Consider the following 20,916-nt stretch of genomic DNA (forward strand, 5'->3'; position numbering starts at 1 on the left):
GCAAGGAGAGAGCAGAGACTTTCTGGCATAGGAAATAAGGGAATGAATATTTTGGAGCGAGAGAGAGACAGAAATATTTTTTCCCCCCCAAAGCTATTTATTACATCACTTTTCTGTGTAGTTTTTTCAGGGAGACTAAAACTGTAATGCTGTTTTAGTAAGTTTTGTGTGAGCATAACTACTTTAAAAAGTTGTAGGCCAACCTATACCCCAGCCAAAAGTACAGACTTAATGTCGTGTATCATTATGGCTTATGTGACTTGGGAAACTAAAAACTTCAGCATTTCCTGTGCAGCCCCAAATCCCACACTCCTGCTTGAAACAAAGAATATTTTTGGTTTAATTCTTTCAGATTTTATTTTTAAGTGTGTGCTTTTGGTTTCATTTTTCTTTCTTTTTTTTTTTTTTTAAGAAAGAGTGGTGACAGTCTTTAGGATTTTTGTGCTTCAGGACTGTTCTTAAACCTCTGGAATATGAATTACTTGGGAAAAGAGCTTATATTCACTGAAAAATCAAAGCAAGTCATTGCTAAGGGAAGTATTTCAGCCCTTATTTTGTTTGTCAGGGTTACCCTAATGGGGTCTTGTTAGCCCATTTAGCATGCTGCTGATAATATATGGATAATACTTAAAAACATTTACATTACATTAATACCCCATTAAGGGCCTGATCTAAAGGCCATTGATGTTGATTGGAATGTTCAGTCGGATTTTAATGCTTTGATCTTTCAACTATAGCTCTGCTGCTTACAAAAATCAAACATGAAAAACGTTCCAGTCGACACAAACACGTCTGTGTTATCCGTGTTGTACTCTGACCTTCATGGCTAATAAAACTATTGGATTTGGAGCCTCCTCAAACTGACATAAATACTTAAAATATCAGTTTGGAATGTGTTTTACAGCACCAAGTTCTGATGGAGAAAAATCGGTGTTGCTATAAGGCTTATAATAGGACTTTAAATAAATAAAGCTTGGATAGGTGGCCTGGCATGTTTAGGGCATCTGCCTTGATAATAAAACTGTGTTTTTCTAACAGTCTGTATTGAGTTGTGGGGTGGTGCCCTGGCATGGTCTTAGGCAGCACTTTTATTATAGACCTTGAGATTGGCTCAGTTGGTTAAATAATGCCAAGGTCATGGGTTCAATCCCCTGTATGGGCCATTGACTTAAGAGTTGGACTCGATGATCCTTGTGGGTCCCTTCCAGCTCAGAATAGTCTGTGATTCTGATTCTGAAAATGTTGTTCTTCAAATAATGCACAGCAGGTGTCCTGTCCTTTGGAGGTCACTTGAAAGATGTGACATTTAGGGATGTGGTTTAGTGGGACTTGGCAGGGCAGGGGGAATGGTTGGACTCGACCTCGAAGGTCTTTCCTAATCCAAATCATTCCTGTCCTTCTCTAACAAGCACAGTTGTCTTGTTGATTCCTAAAATGGAAGAACTTTCTAGACAATATTAGCATAGATAAAATAAGCAGATCCTTGTTTAAAGCACTTTAAGGGGCACTAGATACTTGAGCACACGACACAGCGTAGGGCTCCTACAAGTCTATAACACTAATTAATGATCATTCCTCATGGATACACCCAGCCTGAAAATTGCCTGCCCCCAGAACCTCCCTCAGCTCTGCCCCTTGGCACAGCCCCCCAGAATTCAGTCAGAGGTCTCAAGATCCCTCCTTCTTCACCATCATCACCCTCAGCATCCCATGCCTTCTTTGGAGCTTTTCCTTGAAAAGAACATTAAACAAAATTTCAAGAACTCGACACAGAGCGTGAGAAAGGGGTTTCAGTAACTGTAAACTGCTGTTTTGAAGTGTTAGTAACTATACAGCTGTGTTAAAAATCTACATGCTACAAATCTGCAGAACCTTAAGGCATCTTTGTGATGTACAGAGTTCTACTAACATTAAGTGAATGTATAAACACACAGTAAATTTTGATGGCAGTAAACCATGGCTGCAACACAAAAAATTGTCAGATTTAGGGGGGATTTAGAAGAGCAGTTTAAATGTCCTCACTGTGTATCATCTTACTTTAAATGTACTTTTTCCAGGCTTGGATTTGCTGCCAACCTGCGTATTTTGCTTCCTGATGTTTATTGGGAAGCAAAGTGGGTGCCTTAGCACCCGAGCAATGGAACTTGCAGAACTGCTCCTCTTACACTGTGTTGCTTCTCTCGTTGTTTTTGTATTGATTATGCATTTAAGTTGTGTTTCTCATACAGTCTGGCAGTGAGTAGTTACAGGGAGCACAGGCTCTGGGTTGGGGGGAGTCTCATTTAATAACCAAGGAAATTCTCACTGCTGATGAGAAGAGATGCAGTACCTGATTTTATTTGCCTGTTATTGCCTCTCTTGGCCCTGTGCAGTGAGACATCTTTGCTCTTTTTTTTTATGAAACTGTATTTTTTGAGCCCAGGACTTTTTATTAAATTACAGTTAACATATAAATTGGAGGATTACATCACCCTGCAAGGAGCCATTTGGCTTAGGCTGGAGATCAATCTGCACATGGTGCATCTGTCACGTAATGATCCTTCTTAGATACCAACAAAAAGATTTGAGGTCCCACTGTGTTCTGGGGGTTTTCTCCTTATGTACATGTCTCAATCTATTAAACTCCCTTCAGCAGCACTGGGATTGTATTTGTGTTTTATAAGTGGAGGAGCAGATAGGTGTGTCTCAGGGGCTGTTTTTTTCCACTCCTGCAGCTTCTGTTGTTGAATGGTCTGATGCTGAATTTATTAATCTCTGCAGTTGCTTGCTCAGGTGTAATCCCTTGTTCAGCCACATTTATTCACCCACTGAAGGATGTGCACATTGGTACATCATGGCATATTAAAGGTTTGCCACTGCCTGCCACAGCTGTCATCTCTTTGACCCTCCAGTAAACTAACAGTCTTACACATAATTTTGCTTTCATTCAAGTGTAATGCCATTACTGCAGAGGCAGACAGAATGCAATTCTCTAAAGATCTTGTCTTGTTCCCTTCTCTTCCAGGAAGGTTAATGTGCTCAAATGATCCCTGCATTTTCTTTTCTTGCTGCAAGAAGAGCTCCTGCATAGTCTTGTTTGGACTAAATATGGGGGATGGAGCAAACTGGAAATATGAACTCACCAGCTGAGTTTCAAATATCTTAATTTGTTTCCTTAGCACTTTGATTTATGTAGTCTTTTACAAAAAGGTTATACAAGCTTTTTCTAAAATGACTGAACGTGGAATAAGCAAGTCAAAACCTCTTTACCCAAACTGAGCTAAGCCAGGTTTCAATATTAATGGTGTATGGGAATAACTGAAGGCTGAAGTTTAGCCAGTGTTTTGTCTATAGACATTTGTCATTTCTGAGTGGTACCATTTCAAAAAACACACACACACACCTCCCCAACTTCCTTTTCATGTTTGCAGTGTTAGTACTTTGCAGACAGTGCAGTTACAGCCTTGTGGTCTCACAGAGGTGATGCTGAGAATGAGAGCTTGGACATGATGGTCTGAAACTGTGGGGACATTGAGTGCAACCCCAGCGTGGGGCAGCTCTGTCATGTCACTGAGTGCAGCTTTTCTCTGAACTCACTGTCACTGTAACATCTAATGATTTGGAATTGCATTGGCTGTTCCTACTGTATGTACCTCTATTTGACCTGGTAATTAAGTTAAACAATCAAATGAGTCAGTGATTTATTGGGTTTCTTGGAGTAGAGACTGTTTCTGCACTGCCACAGCTTCTCCTCAGCTCACTGAACTCTTGTGTGATCTGCCAGGAGTGTTCCCTGAGTATCAAGTATAAGTGTATGATATGATGCTTTTGATTATTAAAAATCTGATATTAACAGTAGTGGTTTGCATGTCCTTATCGAGTGTTCACACTCCTTTGCATTCAGCTGGCTTTGAACCTCTGATTTCTTGATACATCTCTCTGGTTTTCATTCAGATTTCTTTTCAGAAGAATTTTTCTGCTTTTTTGGCTAACAAAATGTAGCATTTTTCTCCTTGGTATTTCACAACCTCAGCTCTTAATACTTGCTACTCTTATTGACCCTTTCATCTTTGTGCATAATTTTTGTTTGCTTAAAAGTAACTACAGCCTCTCCTTAAGCCAGTTCCATCTCACCCATCCTGTGTTTTTCTTTTTCCTGATGGAGATTCAGTGGAGTTACTCTCTTGCTTCTTCAAGAAATCTTTTTACCTCATAGTAAATCCTTCTTTACTGAAACAAATCATCTGGAGATTCTGAGTTTTGCCTAAAATTGTGGGACCTGAGCATCCCTTCAGTCTCCACTATTTACTGACTCCATGGCAAGGGTAGAATGGATTTCTCACAGCCCAATGTCTGTGTAGAGGCTGGAAAGGGGCAGCTCTGCATGGCCACTGATCCCAGAGCAGGGCAGAGCTCGGGCCCAGCGTGGTCCTCCCTGCCATGCACCCCCCTGGCATCGATTTGTCACTGGGTAAGGTGATCGAGTAGATCAAGTTACTGAGTTCTTATCACAAATCATTGCTTTGTCTAATGAATTTAATTTATTCCAAGTCATGCTTGCAAGGCTCTCCTGTTCCTCCTTCAGACACTGCAGTATCAGATTCCAGGCCAGCCCGAGCCAGACCAAATGCAATTTTGTCTCCTATTTACCCCCTTGTTTAATTGGGTAATGATTATTGGTCCTGTCTTTATAAACCAAACCATGGGGCTTGTTATCTGCATGGGGATTATACTGATTGGTTTTTAAATGTCCCTCTCTTACATCTGGGGCAGAGCAATAATTAATATTGAAGGAGAGGTTCTGTGACCTGACTGAAGCTCTACCACGTGTTCTGGAAAGGTTGTTCTGCTTTTGTAGGGAACATGAGGGGCAGAAGGAGATGTGTGACAGAGCAAATGGAGTTTTGCCTTGATTGCAACGGGTAGACTTTGTCTGTTATAGTGGTCAGGCTGATTAAAATCAAAATTTGCTGAGTTGGAAGGGACCCATCAGCATCATCGAGTCCAGCTCCTGGTCCTGCCAAGAGAGCCCAACAATCCCACCCTGTCCCTGAGTGTTCTCCAAACACTCCTGGAGCTCTGGCAACCTTAGGGCTGTGCCCACTGCCCTGGGGAGTCTGGTCAGTGCCCACCACCCTCTGGGGGAAGGACCTTTTCTTGATACCAGTCCAGCCCTGTGCTGACTCAGCTCAAATCCAGTGTTTGTGCTGCTGGCAGGAGCAGAGCAGTTCTTCTGTAGGGTAGCAGTGCTTAAGGAACTTCAGACTGGAGCAAACAAGCTGTGCCGCAGTTATTCATGTCTTTCCAAGGTGGAAGACCAGAAGGAACTGTAGGATCATCTACTTTGGTCTCCTGGGTATCACAACACAGTTTCACTGGGTAACTCCTGTGTTAGTCCTTACCCAGGTTTCAGTACTTACCTGGAATTCTTATTGTCTCATTCTGTCACAGAAAACCAGGAAATAAACTCTTCAGGCAGTTTACAGGTTAGAAAGCTGACATGACTTCATGGCAGCAGTGGGTACATGGGGATTGCTCCTCCTGCCCAACATCCAACAAACCAGGCACAGTCATGAAACCACTGCATATTCAGCACATACTCATTGCACTTCCTGAGTATATGCATGCATGCAGAATATTTCTGTGGCCTTATTTACATATGAGTAGGGTCTTTTGAGGGTCTCTGGTTGCTTGTCTGGGGAGCTTCATATTCTCCAAATTTTCCTTTTATGGTACCAGGTCTTCTAATTAATATCTCAAGTATGTGGTCAGATCAGGATGTGCTTCTCTTACCATCTTTGGTCCAACACACAGTCTTTGTTCTCAAAACTAAGAGATCTGCTAGCACATGTTAATCACTAGGATGGCTAAAAGGGGAAGCACTGACTGGCACAAGACTGTTAGTCACAGATGTGGGGAGTTAACACAGAACTACATTAATCTCTGGCATTTGTATTGAACTCTGCATAGTACAAAAATGGGCATTAATGATCAAACACCACGGTGCTAAAGAATGTTCCAACATCTTCCCCTACTGCTGCATAAACTCTTCTTTTTAAAGAAATGTGACTCGGTTACAGTTCCAGCCTTTGGGTTTGTCCTGCCTGAGAAGTGACACCAGCAGCACTTAAGAGATTTGCAGAGAAGATAAAAAATTGGCTGCTTTAATAGCAGGAAACTCTGGTGCAAATTGTCATCATTGGTGAAATCTTCCTGGTTGAGTTTTTGTTTTATTCTCAGCCAATATTTGTGATCTTTGCCAACCTTTATTCTGGCATTTTCTAACTCCAAGTAATTGAGTTTGCAACTTCAGGATGTTCTCTTAATTCTATGAGGGACTACAGAGCAATATGTTTGCACAGAAATACTGAATTAGGTTATGCAGTGGGTTTTAGCTTTTTATTAAATAATTAACAACAACTGCTTGTGCACAGGTCAGAGATGTGGCTTCATGGGGGACCTTCATCATTTGGCTTTCATCTTCAGCATTCAAGGAATGATTCTGCCACCTGAACTGTCCCATGTCTCCTAGAGATAAAGTTCTATTTTTCATTTTCCCATTTTATGTGAACCTGGCAAATCCTTATTGTTTTAAACATCTCCCCTGCCAGCATCCAGTGCTTTGGGTTTGCTTTCATTTCTTCTGCCTTATCTGCAACAGAAATACCCTTTTTGCTTGTCAGCTGCAAATGACATCAGGCTAAGAAATGCATTTCACTGCATTCCTGTTCCCTGAAGTCTGTGAGGAAAGTAACTACAGACCATCTGCTTTAGCCACTGCTTGATACTGTGAGGAAAATGAACAGAATCTGTTCTGGTTTGCTTTGATGTGCTCCTGAACATCCATTAAACTACAACTTGAGTGTTGCTGTATGGTGCCTGGATAGAAATAGATCATTTCTCTTATCTCTCCTGTCCTTCTGAGCCTGTTAATGTAGTCTAATCCCAGCTAGTAACCTTAGAGATTTATAGTCATAAATGTTTGCAGCAATTTTCCAGAATCTGTTTTATGCTGTGGGGACATCTTTGTGCTCAGATATTGCTGTGGTTGGAGTGAAGCACCCAAGGAAGAGGAGAGTGAATTATATCCCCAGTTCAGAAGTGGTAGATTTGAACATCACAGAAGCAATTAATGTCAGAACCAAATGCTGTATTCAGGGTGCTAAGCCTGAGATATTTTATTTGTCACATGTGCAAATTCTCTTTCCTCTTCCTTGAAATGGTCATGTGAGTGGTTAATGCAGTGAAATAACTGTTCTTCCTCTCCACAAACCAAGCAAATGTGCTAACATGAAAATGGATTGCTTTGATTTCTGTCTCTGTGTTTTTCATCTTCACTTCAATAATAGAATTAAAAGTTTTAATTTGCTCTGAATTCCTCTCCAAGTACTATTTTTGTTACAGTATTAATCTGTCCTTGCACTCTCTCCCCTCTACAGAGTGTTTCAAGTGGGTTATTGAATTCTCTTATGTAGAAATATTCACCTTCTTTAGGCTTCCTCACGTTTCTCTTATGAAAAAGTTAAGGTTTAACATACCTGGCAAACTCATCTTACTTGGGTTGAGAAATAATAAGCAGGAGAAATATTAAAATAAATACAAAAATTAAAAGCCGTTAATGTTTTAATGTGTCTGGTTAAAAGTACTGAACAGGAGCTGGAGATAAAACCCACCTGATGCTGGGAAGGAAAATGGCACAGGTGATTTTGGCAGGGGATGGTAAGTCAAGGGTTGGGGTTGGATGTCTTACTCTTGCCAAATTTCTCTCCTCTGTGGAGCTCATGGATGGGCTGATGACTTGTTTCATTGCACATGCAACAAAATCACTTTGCTCCATCCCTGTGGAGCTGGGGGTGTTCAGCCTGGAGAAGAGGAGGCTCAGAGGTGACCTCAGCACTGTCTGGAACTGCCTGAAGGGAAGTTCTGGCCAGGTGGGGGTTGGTCTCTTCTCCCAGGCACTCAGCAATAGGACAAGGGGGCACGATGGGCTCAAGCTCTGCCAGGGGAAATTGAAGTTGGAGAGCAGAAAGAAATTCTTTGCAGAGAGAGTGCTCAGGCCTTGGAATGGGCTGCCCAGAGAGGGGGTGGATTCCCCATCCCTGGAGGGTTTTAAACTGAGCTTGGCCGTGGCACTGAGTGCCATGATCTGGTAAAGGGACTGGAGTTGGATCAAGGGTTGGACTTGATGATCTCGGAGGTCTTTTCCAACCCAATCCATTCTGTGATTCTGTGAAGGCTGTGAATGTTGGCTCTTTATGCAGACTAACAATGGGTGTGTGTTGGGTGAGAGGCAGCAGCTGGGACAGGACATCTGTCACCAGGACACTCACTCATCTGCCCTGTCTGGTATTTGTTAGCCTTACATCTGCTTGTCCACGTGGCCCCAGTCAGAGCAGGGAGGCTTCCTGCCAGCTGCTCATACCTGGGCAGATGAGCACAATGACAGATTTTGGGTTACCTGAATCCTGACAACACTTTCTGGTGACAAACCAGCTGTATTTTGTACTATTTGTGGGAAATCCCTCTGTTTCTTTAAGTAAGGTGGCTGTCCTTGGAAAGATCAAGTGGCAGGAAAAAAAAACCCCGTTGTCATCAGCATGTTCCCAGTGCTTTAAAAATGAGCTGTTCTAGGATGGTTTTCATTGATTTATTTATCAGGAAAGGCTTTTTGGAAACACTGCTGCATATTTAATAAATAAACAAACCTCCAGATAATTAGACCTAGATCTGGCAGGGCTTTAGCCATCTGTCTGACTATTAAAATGTGAATAGCCTGGTGTTCTTCAACACTAAACCTGCTTTGTGGTCAGGAGGGTTGGTGTTTAGTAGACTGTCAGGGTACTCTTAGGGTTTGTTTGGGGAAAAAAAAATCCACGTTGCATCTGAGAACTCGACTGTAGGATAATTTCCTTGAGCAAACATCCTTCCCTCCTGAGATATTTCTCAAATTGCTCGAATTGCTTTGTTCAGTGCTGTGTTTGCCTTGAGTTCGGTGGTAATTCCCAGATAATAGGAATTTATGAAAGGCATATTTTTGGAAATACCTATTGGAGAACATTTTTCTTTCAAAACATACATTTCCCCAGTAACACTGGGGTGTTTTTCCCAGTTCTCTCTGTGCATTTTTGCCAGAGCAGAATGTGTTTTAAAAAGAAATACTCCCTGCTCATCAGATGTTGACTCAACAGTTATGCTATTAATGTTCCTTCACTACTATTATTTTTTTCTTTCTCTGCTGCCTCTGGTCTCCTCCTTCAGTTCCACAAAGCCCACAAAGTGCTTCATCTCTCCTCTCCCCATCCATCTTTCCCCTCATTACTGCAGACTCTTCTGCCTCTTTCCATGCTGGCATCTCCTGTTCACCACAGCCTGATACATCTGTGCCAGTTTATTTTTAGCTTCTTTTCTATTTCTGTTTTATACAACACAGACTTCGTTGCACAGGTTTTAAATTATTTTCCTTTAATTGATGTGAGAGCATTTAATTTTTTCCATGTATAATTTTTTGCTGCACTCCAAGTGATTCAAGGGGAGGTGAAGGGTTTAAGAGATTTGTAAGGGTGGTGAGAGCTGTTCCTGCACGTGTCTCCAGCAGGCTGTTAATCCCAGCATGACTCAGCTGTTGGATGGTCAACTTTTCATGTGATGGAAACACCCTCAAGGGTTGTTTTGTGTCTACACAGAGATTTGCTGCATTTTATTTTATGCTTTTATGGATGCAAGAACACTCAGATGGGCTCTGCTGATGAGACTGATGTAATGTGAACAGAGACAGGAGAAATATTTCAGAGTGAAAACTCAAAAGTTGCCTAAGTAGCACTTTGGGTTGTGAATAAGAAGTGCCTTGAGGGTGGGAGGTTGTTCTGCTTGTCCTATCCTGGAGTCTCCAGGGATTGTGGGGCAGCAGGGCAGGATCTCAGCGTGGAGAGGTGATGCCACAGCTGCTGGGCTGCAGAAGGGCTCTCACAGGGCCACAGCTGCTCCTCTGTAGGAATGGGGGTTTAAAACCACCCTGCAGTGTGTGTCTAACCTGCTGCTCTGTTGCCTTCTCACAGAAAAATGTGGTACCATAAAAGGAGAGTTCAGCACCGTGTCACAGCAGTGAGGGGGTTTGCACAGGTTGTTGTGGAATTATATGATTTCCCTGTAACATCAGCCTGACAAAATGAAGCCCTGGAGATGGTTCCCTGGTATCTCTGAATCTCTTCTTGAGTGACAAATCACCCCCACTCGTTGCGTGCCTTGAGTGATGTTCACTTCTGCACTGTGAATATTTTTATTCTCTCTCTGCATCCAACAATAAATGATGGCAGAGATAATTTTTGGTCTCATCCCTTCCTCCAACCATAATATGATTCTCCCAGGCTTGCTGTGGATCCTGGAAAGGCAGCAGAAGGTCTCACTGGCTCCACGTGCAGCTCATTGTGCTGTTCTCAAGTACTGAATTGCTGCAGGGTTGGGGTTAACAGGCACAGGTAATTCCAGATAATCCTGCTGGGCTCATACAAGTGTTTTTAAGAAACTTAATCATGCCCCGGTGTGCATTGAGTTTCTGGTATGTGTCTCAAGAAGTATAAAACTCATGGTCACAGAGTTGCTAATTTTGGGGTATGGAGTGGTGGGGGAAAAGGTTTGCTCGTTCAGATGTAGATGAGTTTGGTGGTGAAGTTTGTTGGAGTTTTTTGTTGTCGATTGTGGGGTTTTTAAAAGAAATTTGTGCTCCTCTGTGTTCTCCAGAAGTTGTCATTAGCAGCACAGCTATTACAACACACTGGGGCTGTTATTTGTCCTTAAGAGCTGAGAGAGTGGAATTTCTGTTCTTTTTAATAATGTGAGTTTCACCAGGGCTATGAATTAGTACTTCATTATGGGCTGACATCAAACAGAGTCCCCACTTCAGAATTACCTACTCAAGAAAACAGTTTAGAATTGGTTGTCTGACTCATTTAGGCACTTGAGCATCCTACCAATACAGAATTATACATAGAGTATATTTAACAAGTTCTGCTTTGAATAACAATGAGTCTAATGAAGCAATAGAATAAATATTTTTGTGGCTCTTAAGGGACAATTATGTTTGTAGAGCTTGAATCCTTGTTCTGCAGTTATCAAAACATGGTAGAATTGCTAATAAACTTGTGTTGACAGCAAACATCCATTGGTACAAGTGTAATACAATGCTCGGGTGTTGCTGGACTTGGAATTGGAAACCTGAAAAAATAAAAGTATTTTGAATACTGAATCCTGCTCCTCTCACAGTGAATGTATCCTGTGATCCCTTAAAAAAATAAATAGAAGCTGGTATAATTTCTAGCAGTGCCTGCTGATGTTCAGAAGTTCTGTGTGCAGATCCATGTCTGGGGGTGAAACATCACACAGGTTTCTTGGCAAAATGTGACACAGCTCAGCATTGCCAGGAGTTGTGTGTCTGGAGCAGCTCTGACATCAAAAATTCTCTGAATTTTTCATAGCATGATGTTCTGCGTCTTTTCAAAGCATAGTTGTAATATTTGATCTGATCTTGCCTGCCTTGGTTACACAAGATTACAGAAAGCAGAAGCATCTCAGGAGGTGCTTGCAGTGAATGTGGTCAACAGGCGACTGCTCTGCTGATGAACTTCATTTTTATTCTGTTATAAATATGTCAGTCTGGGTTTAGTCTGTTTTACCTTCCACACATACTTCAGGTCTTGTTTTCTCTTCCCCTCATGAATTCACGAGTCCATGTCTTTTAATTGCCATGGGCATCCCATGAGCTTTTAGATGCTGCTCTTCCAAGTGCATCAAGGAGTTGCTTCAGGTTTGATCCTCACATTTGAAGCTCCATATTTTGGAGTCTTTCTCAGCAACTTTAAGTCTCAGAGCTGGAGACTTCAAACTTGGCTTATTAAACTGAAGGAGAGAACCCAGTGGAATATGCAATCCTCAGATCCTTGCTGTTTGTATGTTCCTTGCTCTCATTCTGGGGCAGAATCAAAGGCTTTTCAATAAAGCTGAATTACATTTTCTTGCTCCATTTTATTGCAATGGCATCTGTATTTCAGTTGATATAACTTTATGTACTTGGTACTAAAGGAATGAGGCAAACATATGTATTAGCAGGGGAAGGGAGAGGAAAATGCTGTTTCAGGAGTCAGAAAATCTCAGCTGCTAATTTTAAACTTTGTTCTATATGGCAAACTATAAACAGGCAATAAAAGCATTTAATTTGTAAATTACCCAGTTCTAGATTGGATGTGAAGTTGGATTTTTTTTTCCCTGTAGTCAGGTTTTTTGTAACATTTTTACCAAAATACTTCCAGTGCTATGATTAGAGCTTATGCCTGGTAGAGCTAAGAAATAAAGTTCATTTTGTCCATGAATGGCTACATTTCAGATGAAAAGAGATTACAAGTGAGGCATAAAAAGTACAAGTAAGAAGGGAAAAGATTTAGGCAAGAGAAACTAATGAGTAAACACTTTCTTTTGGTGACCAGTTAGAGAAAGTAGGTAAGGTTTAAAATTCTGATGATGAATAAGACCATCCATAGTTCAGCAGATAAAACAGAAATACTTCATATTTTACTGCCTTTTTGTCTGAAACTAAACAATGGGATATTGTCATGTCATGGGGTACTGAAAAGTCAGACCTGTTTGACTTATCACTTCTCAAAACCATCTTTGGTCCTGTCCCTGTCTTGGTTCTTTGTTTCCAGTTACCTGTTGAGACCTTTCAGCAGGAGCAGAGCCTCTGCTTTCAGAGATACAAGTCAGTCTGTGAAAATAAACAAGCTTTGCCATTATTAGCCCACCTTGTAAGGTACTTTATTTACTCTGCCAGTTTTCTGAGAACCGAAAGTCCCTTTCCATGAGTTCATGGAATGGCCAGTTTTGTTAGAAGATGCAGCTCTGCTCCCTGGTGCTTGGGACCCTGCCTTTATTAAAACACTAACAAAAGCCTAACAAAAAAGCCCAAGGATAAACAATCACTCTTGATACTCTTCAAACATGCCTGGCTTTGACCTTCAATACTCTGAATATGCTACAGAAACACCTGAAAATCAGACTAACATCTCCTTTAAAAGCACTCAGGACTTTCCAAGGGCAGAGATTTGGGCTTTCATTGTGTAATGCTAATAAAGAATTCTGCTACTATTTGCATGTTGATTTTTTATTCTGTTCAAAGCAGTGCCAGACAACGTGTAAAGAGAATATAGAAGTATATAAATTAATTGATGATATTTTTGCAGCTCTGTGATTAGTCTGGTGCCACTGGGTGGTAGGATGGAAAGCTCCCTGCTAATTTGTGGAAAGTTATTCTTTTATTGTACTATGCCTCATATTCTTCATTTTCAGGTGAATTTTGTATTGCTTCTTGTCTCCCCAAAAACTATTCCTCCCACAATAGCAGTTTGCACTTACAGTCAGTGATTAGTAACTTCTGCTGGAGAACATTGGAACAGATCAAAGAGGTGGGAACCTGTTGGGATAATGAGGATGTGCCTTCCCAGTCCCTTGGCACGTCCCTTCCCAAGGTGCTCCCAGCCCAATCCATCCTCTGTTGAGGTTCTGCAGGTCTGTATTTGCCATAAAACACAAGTGCTGAGAAAGCACTGCACAATCATTTCACTTTAATGATGGAAATCTTATGTATTACATAAGATTTATGACTTGTGGTTGTGATGTAAGAGAGCAGAATGTGGTCTGAATTAATTTCATAAATAATAATTACTTTGGTGCAATTTAAAATCCAAATAGCACAGATGTTTTCATCCTCTCCTAGAACAGTGTGTGTCCTCAGGGGTGCTGTCACCTCTTGGTTCTTCTTTCCATGACTCAGGGCAATTATGTTGGGGCAGCTGATGGATCAATAATGTTTTGGGGGGAAGAGAAAGATGCTTAAAAGGCCTGAAATTCATTTACTTTGGCTGTAGCTCTGTGTGACTTCCACATTCTGTCCAGCAGAAGGATCCAACTCTATGCCAAGGTGCACCTCTGTGGAAATCCACTTGGAAAGCTGAAAAGAGCCCTTTTAACACACATTCCTGTGAACTTTGTGTGCAGTAACAAAGGATAACACAACAATATCTTACTGTGGCGTTAAATGTATTTGTTTAAATGAAACACTGAAATTCTAATTGCTCTTGTTCAGTGTTCTGACTGTAACAGCTGTTGCTTTTCAGTATTCAAAAATACTGTATTTTGGGGAAATGGCTACTGTTTGTCAACTCACTACTCCTGTTATGCTTGGTTATAAAGACAGCCTTATTTAAAGACTGTGTTAGTGTCCTGTACAAGGTTATAAACAAACATGGGGGTTTAAATTGTCTTCTATTTGCTTTTATTATGGAGAAATCTGTGGTTTATTCATGGAAAAGCCTTTGTTAATGTAGAAACTCAATCTTGGTTTGTATTGCATGTTATATATGGCTTATTTCAAGGGTATAATGAGGCCATACTTTGTTGGATCTTGAATCACCAGTTAGAGGGAAAGCAAATATAAATGTATTATACAATATTTGCATTTATATAAACTCTGTAGCATTTTCCTCACTCCAGAAGCATTTGGACAATGCTGTCAGGCATGTGGTGGGATTCCTGGAGCTGCCCTGGGCAGGGACAGGAGTTGGCCTCCATGACCCTCATGGGTCCCTTCCAGCTCAGAGTATTCTCTGATGCTTACACAGCTTAAAATGATCACAAAGACCTGAGGCCACTGGGTCAACACACTGAGGTGCAAGGCTCTTGCTGTCTCCAGAGCTTTGCAGTATTCCAAGGGATTCTCTTGTAGGGAGATTGTCCTTTTTCCTTTGGAAAGATGCCTGCCTGTTTTGTGAACAGCTGCATTACTGCTATTTTATGGCTGGTTAGAGAAGCTCAGTAGGATCTTGATGCTGTTTTCATCAGAGCAGAAGGAACAGTGTCTTAAGGACTTATTTTTAAGTTATGCTTATGGCTCCCTTTTGGTTATCAAAATCAGGGTGGCATAACCCTGACAAAATCAGCCTTGGGAGCTCTTAAATTATGTTATTGCCAATTAGTTCACTCCTAATTCTGTCTCCCTCCCTTACCCACTTCTGCAGCCGATCGATCCACTGAACGTGCGGGGTTTAGTTCCATGATAAGAGGTGCAAGGGGAGGATCTGAGGACTTGAATCTCCTGTCTGTTTGGTCTTTCCTAACATCACCTCCCCTCTTTCGCAGCAGAGCCGGAGGGCTGGCGGCCGAAGATGCGCAGCGCGGTGTCGGTGCGCGAGGGACAGGGGGTTGTGCTGCTCTGCGGACACGCGCCCCGGGCAGCAGGTAAGGACCCTCCAGGCTGCACCTGCTGATGATGGGCAAGGGCAGTATCCTGGGAATTCACATGAGAGGGACCCCTCAGAGAGAACAAGAACAAAATCTGGTTTCTAAAGCCAACACAGAGAGAAAGAAACCAAAAACAAAAGAGCACGAGGGAAGTACTTAAGAGGATTTACTTCTATCTTGAAGTCTTTTCTAGTTCCCAGTAATTTCTGTGCACTTAATGTGTCTGATTTTTATGGTATTCCCAGTAATGAATTGAGTGTTTTCTGGAGTTAAATTCTGCCCAATTTCACAATTGCCAAGCCTCAATGCCTCTACTTTTCCCTGTGACTGGACAATGGCAAGGAGTAGATTGTTGTCTTTAATTATGCTGGTGACTGCCTGTTTTCTTGGATTGGAGTGTGATACAAAGATGCTGCTGTAATTGAAGCCACTGCTGGATTGAGGGGCTGAGAAAACTGCAGAGATGGATTCTTGGTGGACCAAAAGTTGCAAGTACATTTTCTTGCTCGTTCTGCATCTTCAGTCTTTGACTAATTGCTATTGAGCCTCAAGTAATATTTGAAAGGAACTGGTTTTATTATTTTTAATTGATACGGAGTGTCATTATTGAAAGGCTGGGATGTTAAACATCAGATTTGATTGCAAAGACAAGGTAATATAAGCTAGATGTTGTATTCAATAATATAGGTATTGTGGCCTCATAAATTTGGCAGAGTCCAAGCAGACACAGCCATAAAGTGGCAATTTTACAACTGTCTGAGCTTGCAGAATTTTTTTTCTCCCTAAACTGATACATACCCTTAAATCATCTTTATAGCCTTGCAACAGCTTTGTCTTTTCAGCAGCTGAGAAAATGGGTCATTGTCCCAGCTATCTGTAAGAATTAGAATGATTGAATTTGTGCTTCTAGATGCAGTCCAAAGCCTGAATGATCCCAGCTGTTCCCACACTGGTGTCCTGTGTGTGGGTATATTCCCAGAGGTGGTGCCCAAGCTGACAGCAGCTCTGCCTCTCTCTGGCAACGTTTAAGTTTGAGGTGTTGAGCAGGAGGTGATACAAAACATGCTCCTGTTGCTGAGAACAGTGGTTTGGATGAACATGTGGAAGAGGTGAGAATTCCTTCTGCAGGCAGCAGATGGGATGTGATTGACACCCCCCACACTAATTGTGTTGTTCCTACAGCAAAGAGTGAGCTGAGCACTCCCAGAATTACCAAATGGAGTTGGGAATTGGTACCAGAATGACTTAAAATCCTTGGATTTGTGCAAGTGTTGGAGGATTAATGATTAAAGAGAGGTGGGAAAAATCGTTCTCCTTCTTCACTAACATAAACCTGTAGCACAGTGACATCAAACATGCAGTGCCCCCAGATCTGACACGGGGGATACAGGTCAGCAAGTCTTAGATAAAATACCCACCCATGAAGCAGCAGTGGTTTGTTGGGAGTAGCAGGGATGGTTCAGGAGCAGCTGACCTGGCCTGAGGGCCCTTCAACCCTTTCCAGGTCAGTGATCTGACTTTTTTTTTATCTTTGATACTGTATGTGTTGCACTGAGCTATAAAATAATTTCAGACAATACTAATTCTAAACCCCTTCTCAAACAGCTTGTTTTCTCTGCCCCTTTAGCCCCCCCAAATACTGTTCTTTTGTCTTGTCATGCAGTTTCTCACATCTCACCAGCTTAATTGCACTTATTTTCTGCATTCTCTGTAACAAGTCTTCAAGAAGAGACTTGATTAAAGAGTGATTATTCCTTCACACACAGCATTCCAGTTACAATAGAAGCCAATGTTCCTTCCCAAAGAAATGCCAGTTCATAGTATGGAAAAAGAAAATTGCTTCCCTTCTACAATTTGGCATATTTTTCCCTTTGCTTATCTTAGGCCCAGATATTTACATAAGTCATACGAATGTCACCTTTCAATGGGGAGCAAATTATTCTTGCAGTAACAATAATTTTGTCCTTATGAAGTGTGCAGTTCCAGCAGGGCATGGACATCCACCATTGAAATCACAAAGGAAACTATTTCACTCCCTCCACAGCAACTCCTGTGCTGAGCTTATATTTTCACTGGGTTTCTTTGAGGGCTGTTGTTTTCCAGGGAGGAAGATGATGCTCAGTATTTCCAGCTGAGGGTGCACAGATCAGTTTTATATTTCTGTCAGAAAGTTCTGTCACAAACCACTGCAGTATTTTCCTTTGAGAATTTTCCCTTTCTGGCATTCCTCTTCTTAGCAGTCTGGTTTGGGATTTACTCAATGGGAGATTCAGTAGATGATTGGCGTTGTCTGTGAAGTGTCCCCCTAAATTATTTTACTAATTCAGCCTGGTTTTATGTTAGGGTAAACTGTATCATAATTGAACAGTAGTTTTTGGATAATTAAGATGGTCATCTGTCATCATTCTGCATGGCTATTCCTCTGGATAGTTTAGTCCTGTTGCAGAGAAGCTGCTAAAACCCCCTGGATTTTGCCACAAACCAGTAAATCATCTCTCCCACATACTCAAAAGAGAGAGTGACATCTAAAATTGATTTATGCAGATCTCCTGCTACTTTTCAGTTGTTATAACCTTTAAATTGTACTTAACTCTCTACAGCTATTTCGATTTTTACTGTGCTGCTCTTATGGTTTTAATGGTTTTAAAGGACTGTCAGTACAACAAAACTTCACCACATCCCAAACTCAGCATTGGACACAGTTAATGTGCAGCTGCTTAAAAAACATTCATGCAATGCTAATTTTTCCCCATTCTGCCAAGAATGGAAAAGGCTAGACATATGGAGATCTAAAAATTATTTTTCTCTGCTATTGATTTTGTTCCAAAATCGGTTTGTAACGAGTGGCAAAGCCCTCAGTAAAGCAAATCTGCAGGTTTCTTTAGGGTTTTACCCACTGCTACTACTGCACTTTTATTGGGATTATTGTGTGGCTTGTCTTCAGCTGTTATTTCTGTTTGCTAGGTATTGTTATTTATATTTGTTTAGTACAGTCAGGTTTACTCACCTGACAGTGAGTTTGGATTTGTGAGAGACAGTAGGAAGCAATGAGATCTGGACAAACCAGCCATCAGTTTTGTGTTGGTGGATATACCACACTCCCTGTTACCTTGTTCCCCTGTGGAATGGGACCATAACCCAGGAAAACTTAAGGAAGTGACAGGAATGTTGTGGAGCTGTGCAGGTATTGCTTGGAAATTGCAAGGCAGTTCTATTTGTCTTAAATTCCTGATGTGTGTTCCTATTTCATGCAATATGGCAGGGATAATTCTAAAGATGTGAGGCAGCAAGAATGTCCTCCCTGTTTATATCATCCCCTGATAAATGTAGACTTCATTAATAAACGAGACTGTTTGAAGGACAGGGATCAATTCAGCTTCCAGCATATTATTCTGAAGTTGTGACATGCTGCTATGAAATAATATTAGATCATGGCAAAATAGATCCCAATTTTTTGCTCAGTGTTTGCTGTGACAAATCATTCAATGAATAATGTCATGTCTGTTGCAAATGACTATTTAGACTTGCAGATTTTTGCTCATGTCTCTTGTATTGCCATTTGGAGACCTGCAAGCTCCATCAAGACTGTGCTTCATGAATAACAGGGCATGGAAAGCATCTCAGGTGCCAGAAATATTTTGATGCTTTGATTACTTCTTTTCTGCAACTCTTGAATAGCAACGTGCTATTTTTCAGAGAACTATAAATTGAATTAGTTTTACTTATTTGGCTTCGGAAATATTTCATACCCTTTAAATCAAAGCAATGCTAAATGGTTGGAACTCCAGAATATGGTTTTTTTTCCTAGTGCTCATCAGTGTGTTTTCACAGCACCATATCAGGGAATGGTTTGGGTTGGAAGGGACTTTAAAGATGATCCAGTGCCACCCCCTGCCATGGACAGGGACACCTCCCACCAGCCCAGGGTGCTCCAAGCCCTGTCCAACCTGGCCTTGGACACTCCCAGGGTTGGGGCAGCCACAGCTTCTCTGGGCACCTGTGCCAGGGCCTGCCCACCTTCCCAGCCAAGAATTCCTCCCCAATATCTAAAGTAAAGCCCCTTCCAGGAGGTGAAAATCATCCTGGGTTTTCACCTTCTTGCCTTTGTTGTAGGTGGTGGCTGACACTCACCTGGGCATGAGCAATAAATCCCACTTGGCAAAGGTTTTGCACCAAACTGCATTCTAAGGAGACTGGTACACTGAAAATTATAAAAGCAATGGCCTTAGAAATGGTTCCATAGTGTTCTTGTGCTGTTTTCAATCTGCCAAGGAGAAATGGCATTTTTATTTAAAAATATATTTTGCAATCGTCCTGCTGGTGTCATCATCATCATCTGCACAAATTTCACCTGACAGTTTGAAATCAAATGGTACCTGAGAGACACTTATATTTGTCCATAGAAGAGGAAATAATACATGTTCACAGCTGGATTTTACAATGATTTCTCTCTGTCAGAGCATCATTTTCACCACCAGTAGCAGACCAGTGCTACAGAGACACTCTGTTATGCACTTTGTCAAATGCAGTCTTCCTGAAGCACTTTTCCTTTTGATAAACCTGTGTTCCAGGCTGAAGTAATCCAGACTAAAGTATATCCTATTTATATACTTGGACAACATCTTCAGTTACTTTAGAGTACATTTTTAAGCTGATGTGGAGGTGTATAACTGGCCTAAGAAGCTTTCAGCAAAAGATCCCAATTTCTTACTCCAAATTCTTACAGAACTCTTTAACTCCTTGTTCCATTATGCAGATTAATGACACTGAGGTCATGAATATATTTGTGTTTATGTTTTATTTCTTAGGTATTTGGTATTCTCTCTGTTTTATCTTAGTTTAAGAGATGTATCTCGATCATGAAAGATTCAGAGCCAAGGGGTCAGTGGAACATAAATCCTGGAAAAGAGATGAGTGTGTATATAGTGGTATGATGAGAGGGAGCCAGAAGTAGAGCAGGCTCTTGTGGGAATAATTCTGCATAAGTTTCACCAGTAAAATGTGTGTGGGCACTCCAGAAGACCTTGGAAAACTATGGAGTGAGACCTTGAAAGACACTTTAATGGTGATACTCCTCTCATTGGCCCTGCTGCCTGAACCTGAATAAACTGAATGAGGCAGAAAGATGGAATCCCATTTTTTAATGGGGAACTGCCTGTTGTTGGTGGGGTATTTGTTGGAAGAACAGGGGAATGGAAAGCAAAAGGGGAGAGGTAAACTAGGAAGAACTAAATAGCAAGGAAAAGTTCAGGTTGAACCTTTTCCCTTACCTGGTCCCAGGTGTCTCAGTTATGCCTTGGGGAAAAGAAAGAAATCTGGAGAAAATAAATGGGTTTGGCTCTCTACCAAGTTTGCTTTTGTTCCTAATTTGTGACTGTTGGGTATTTCTCCTCCAGCTCTTTATTATCTTTACTAATATTACCTGAGTTTCTCTTTGAAGCAGTTGATGAGAAGGAGGCAGGAGAGAGAAGGCTGCAGTGCCAGCACAGTCCCAGCTCATTTCTGCTCTCTCAACAACAGACCTGAAAGGAATATTTGTTTTTCACAAGGGTTTACCAAGTACCTTCTAAAAAAGTGCAAGAGTTCCAAATTAAATTTGTCACTAATTACTGCTTCCACCTATAAACAGTAGTACATTCCTTTGAAAATTTA

At 41.4% G+C, this 20,916-nt stretch overlaps 1 protein-coding gene across 2 annotated transcripts in view; it reads left to right on the forward strand.

The window, feature by feature from the left end:
- Positions 1–20,916, forward strand: part of CNTN3 (contactin 3) — a 108,151-nt gene that overhangs the window by 39,938 nt on the left and 47,297 nt on the right. The window contains exon 3 of one of the 2 annotated variants that reach the window (XM_071550218.1): positions 15,163–15,261. In XM_071550218.1, the coding sequence (XP_071406319.1) occupies positions 15,163–15,261 (99 nt within the window). The remainder of the gene's footprint in view (positions 1–15,162; positions 15,262–20,916) is intronic. The other variant, XM_071550219.1, reaches the window with a different exon arrangement.

The sequence above is a fragment of the Pithys albifrons genome, chromosome 3 (assembly GCF_047495875.1).
Source record: "Pithys albifrons albifrons isolate INPA30051 chromosome 3, PitAlb_v1, whole genome shotgun sequence".
Classification (NCBI taxonomy): domain Eukaryota; kingdom Metazoa; phylum Chordata; class Aves; order Passeriformes; family Thamnophilidae; genus Pithys; species Pithys albifrons.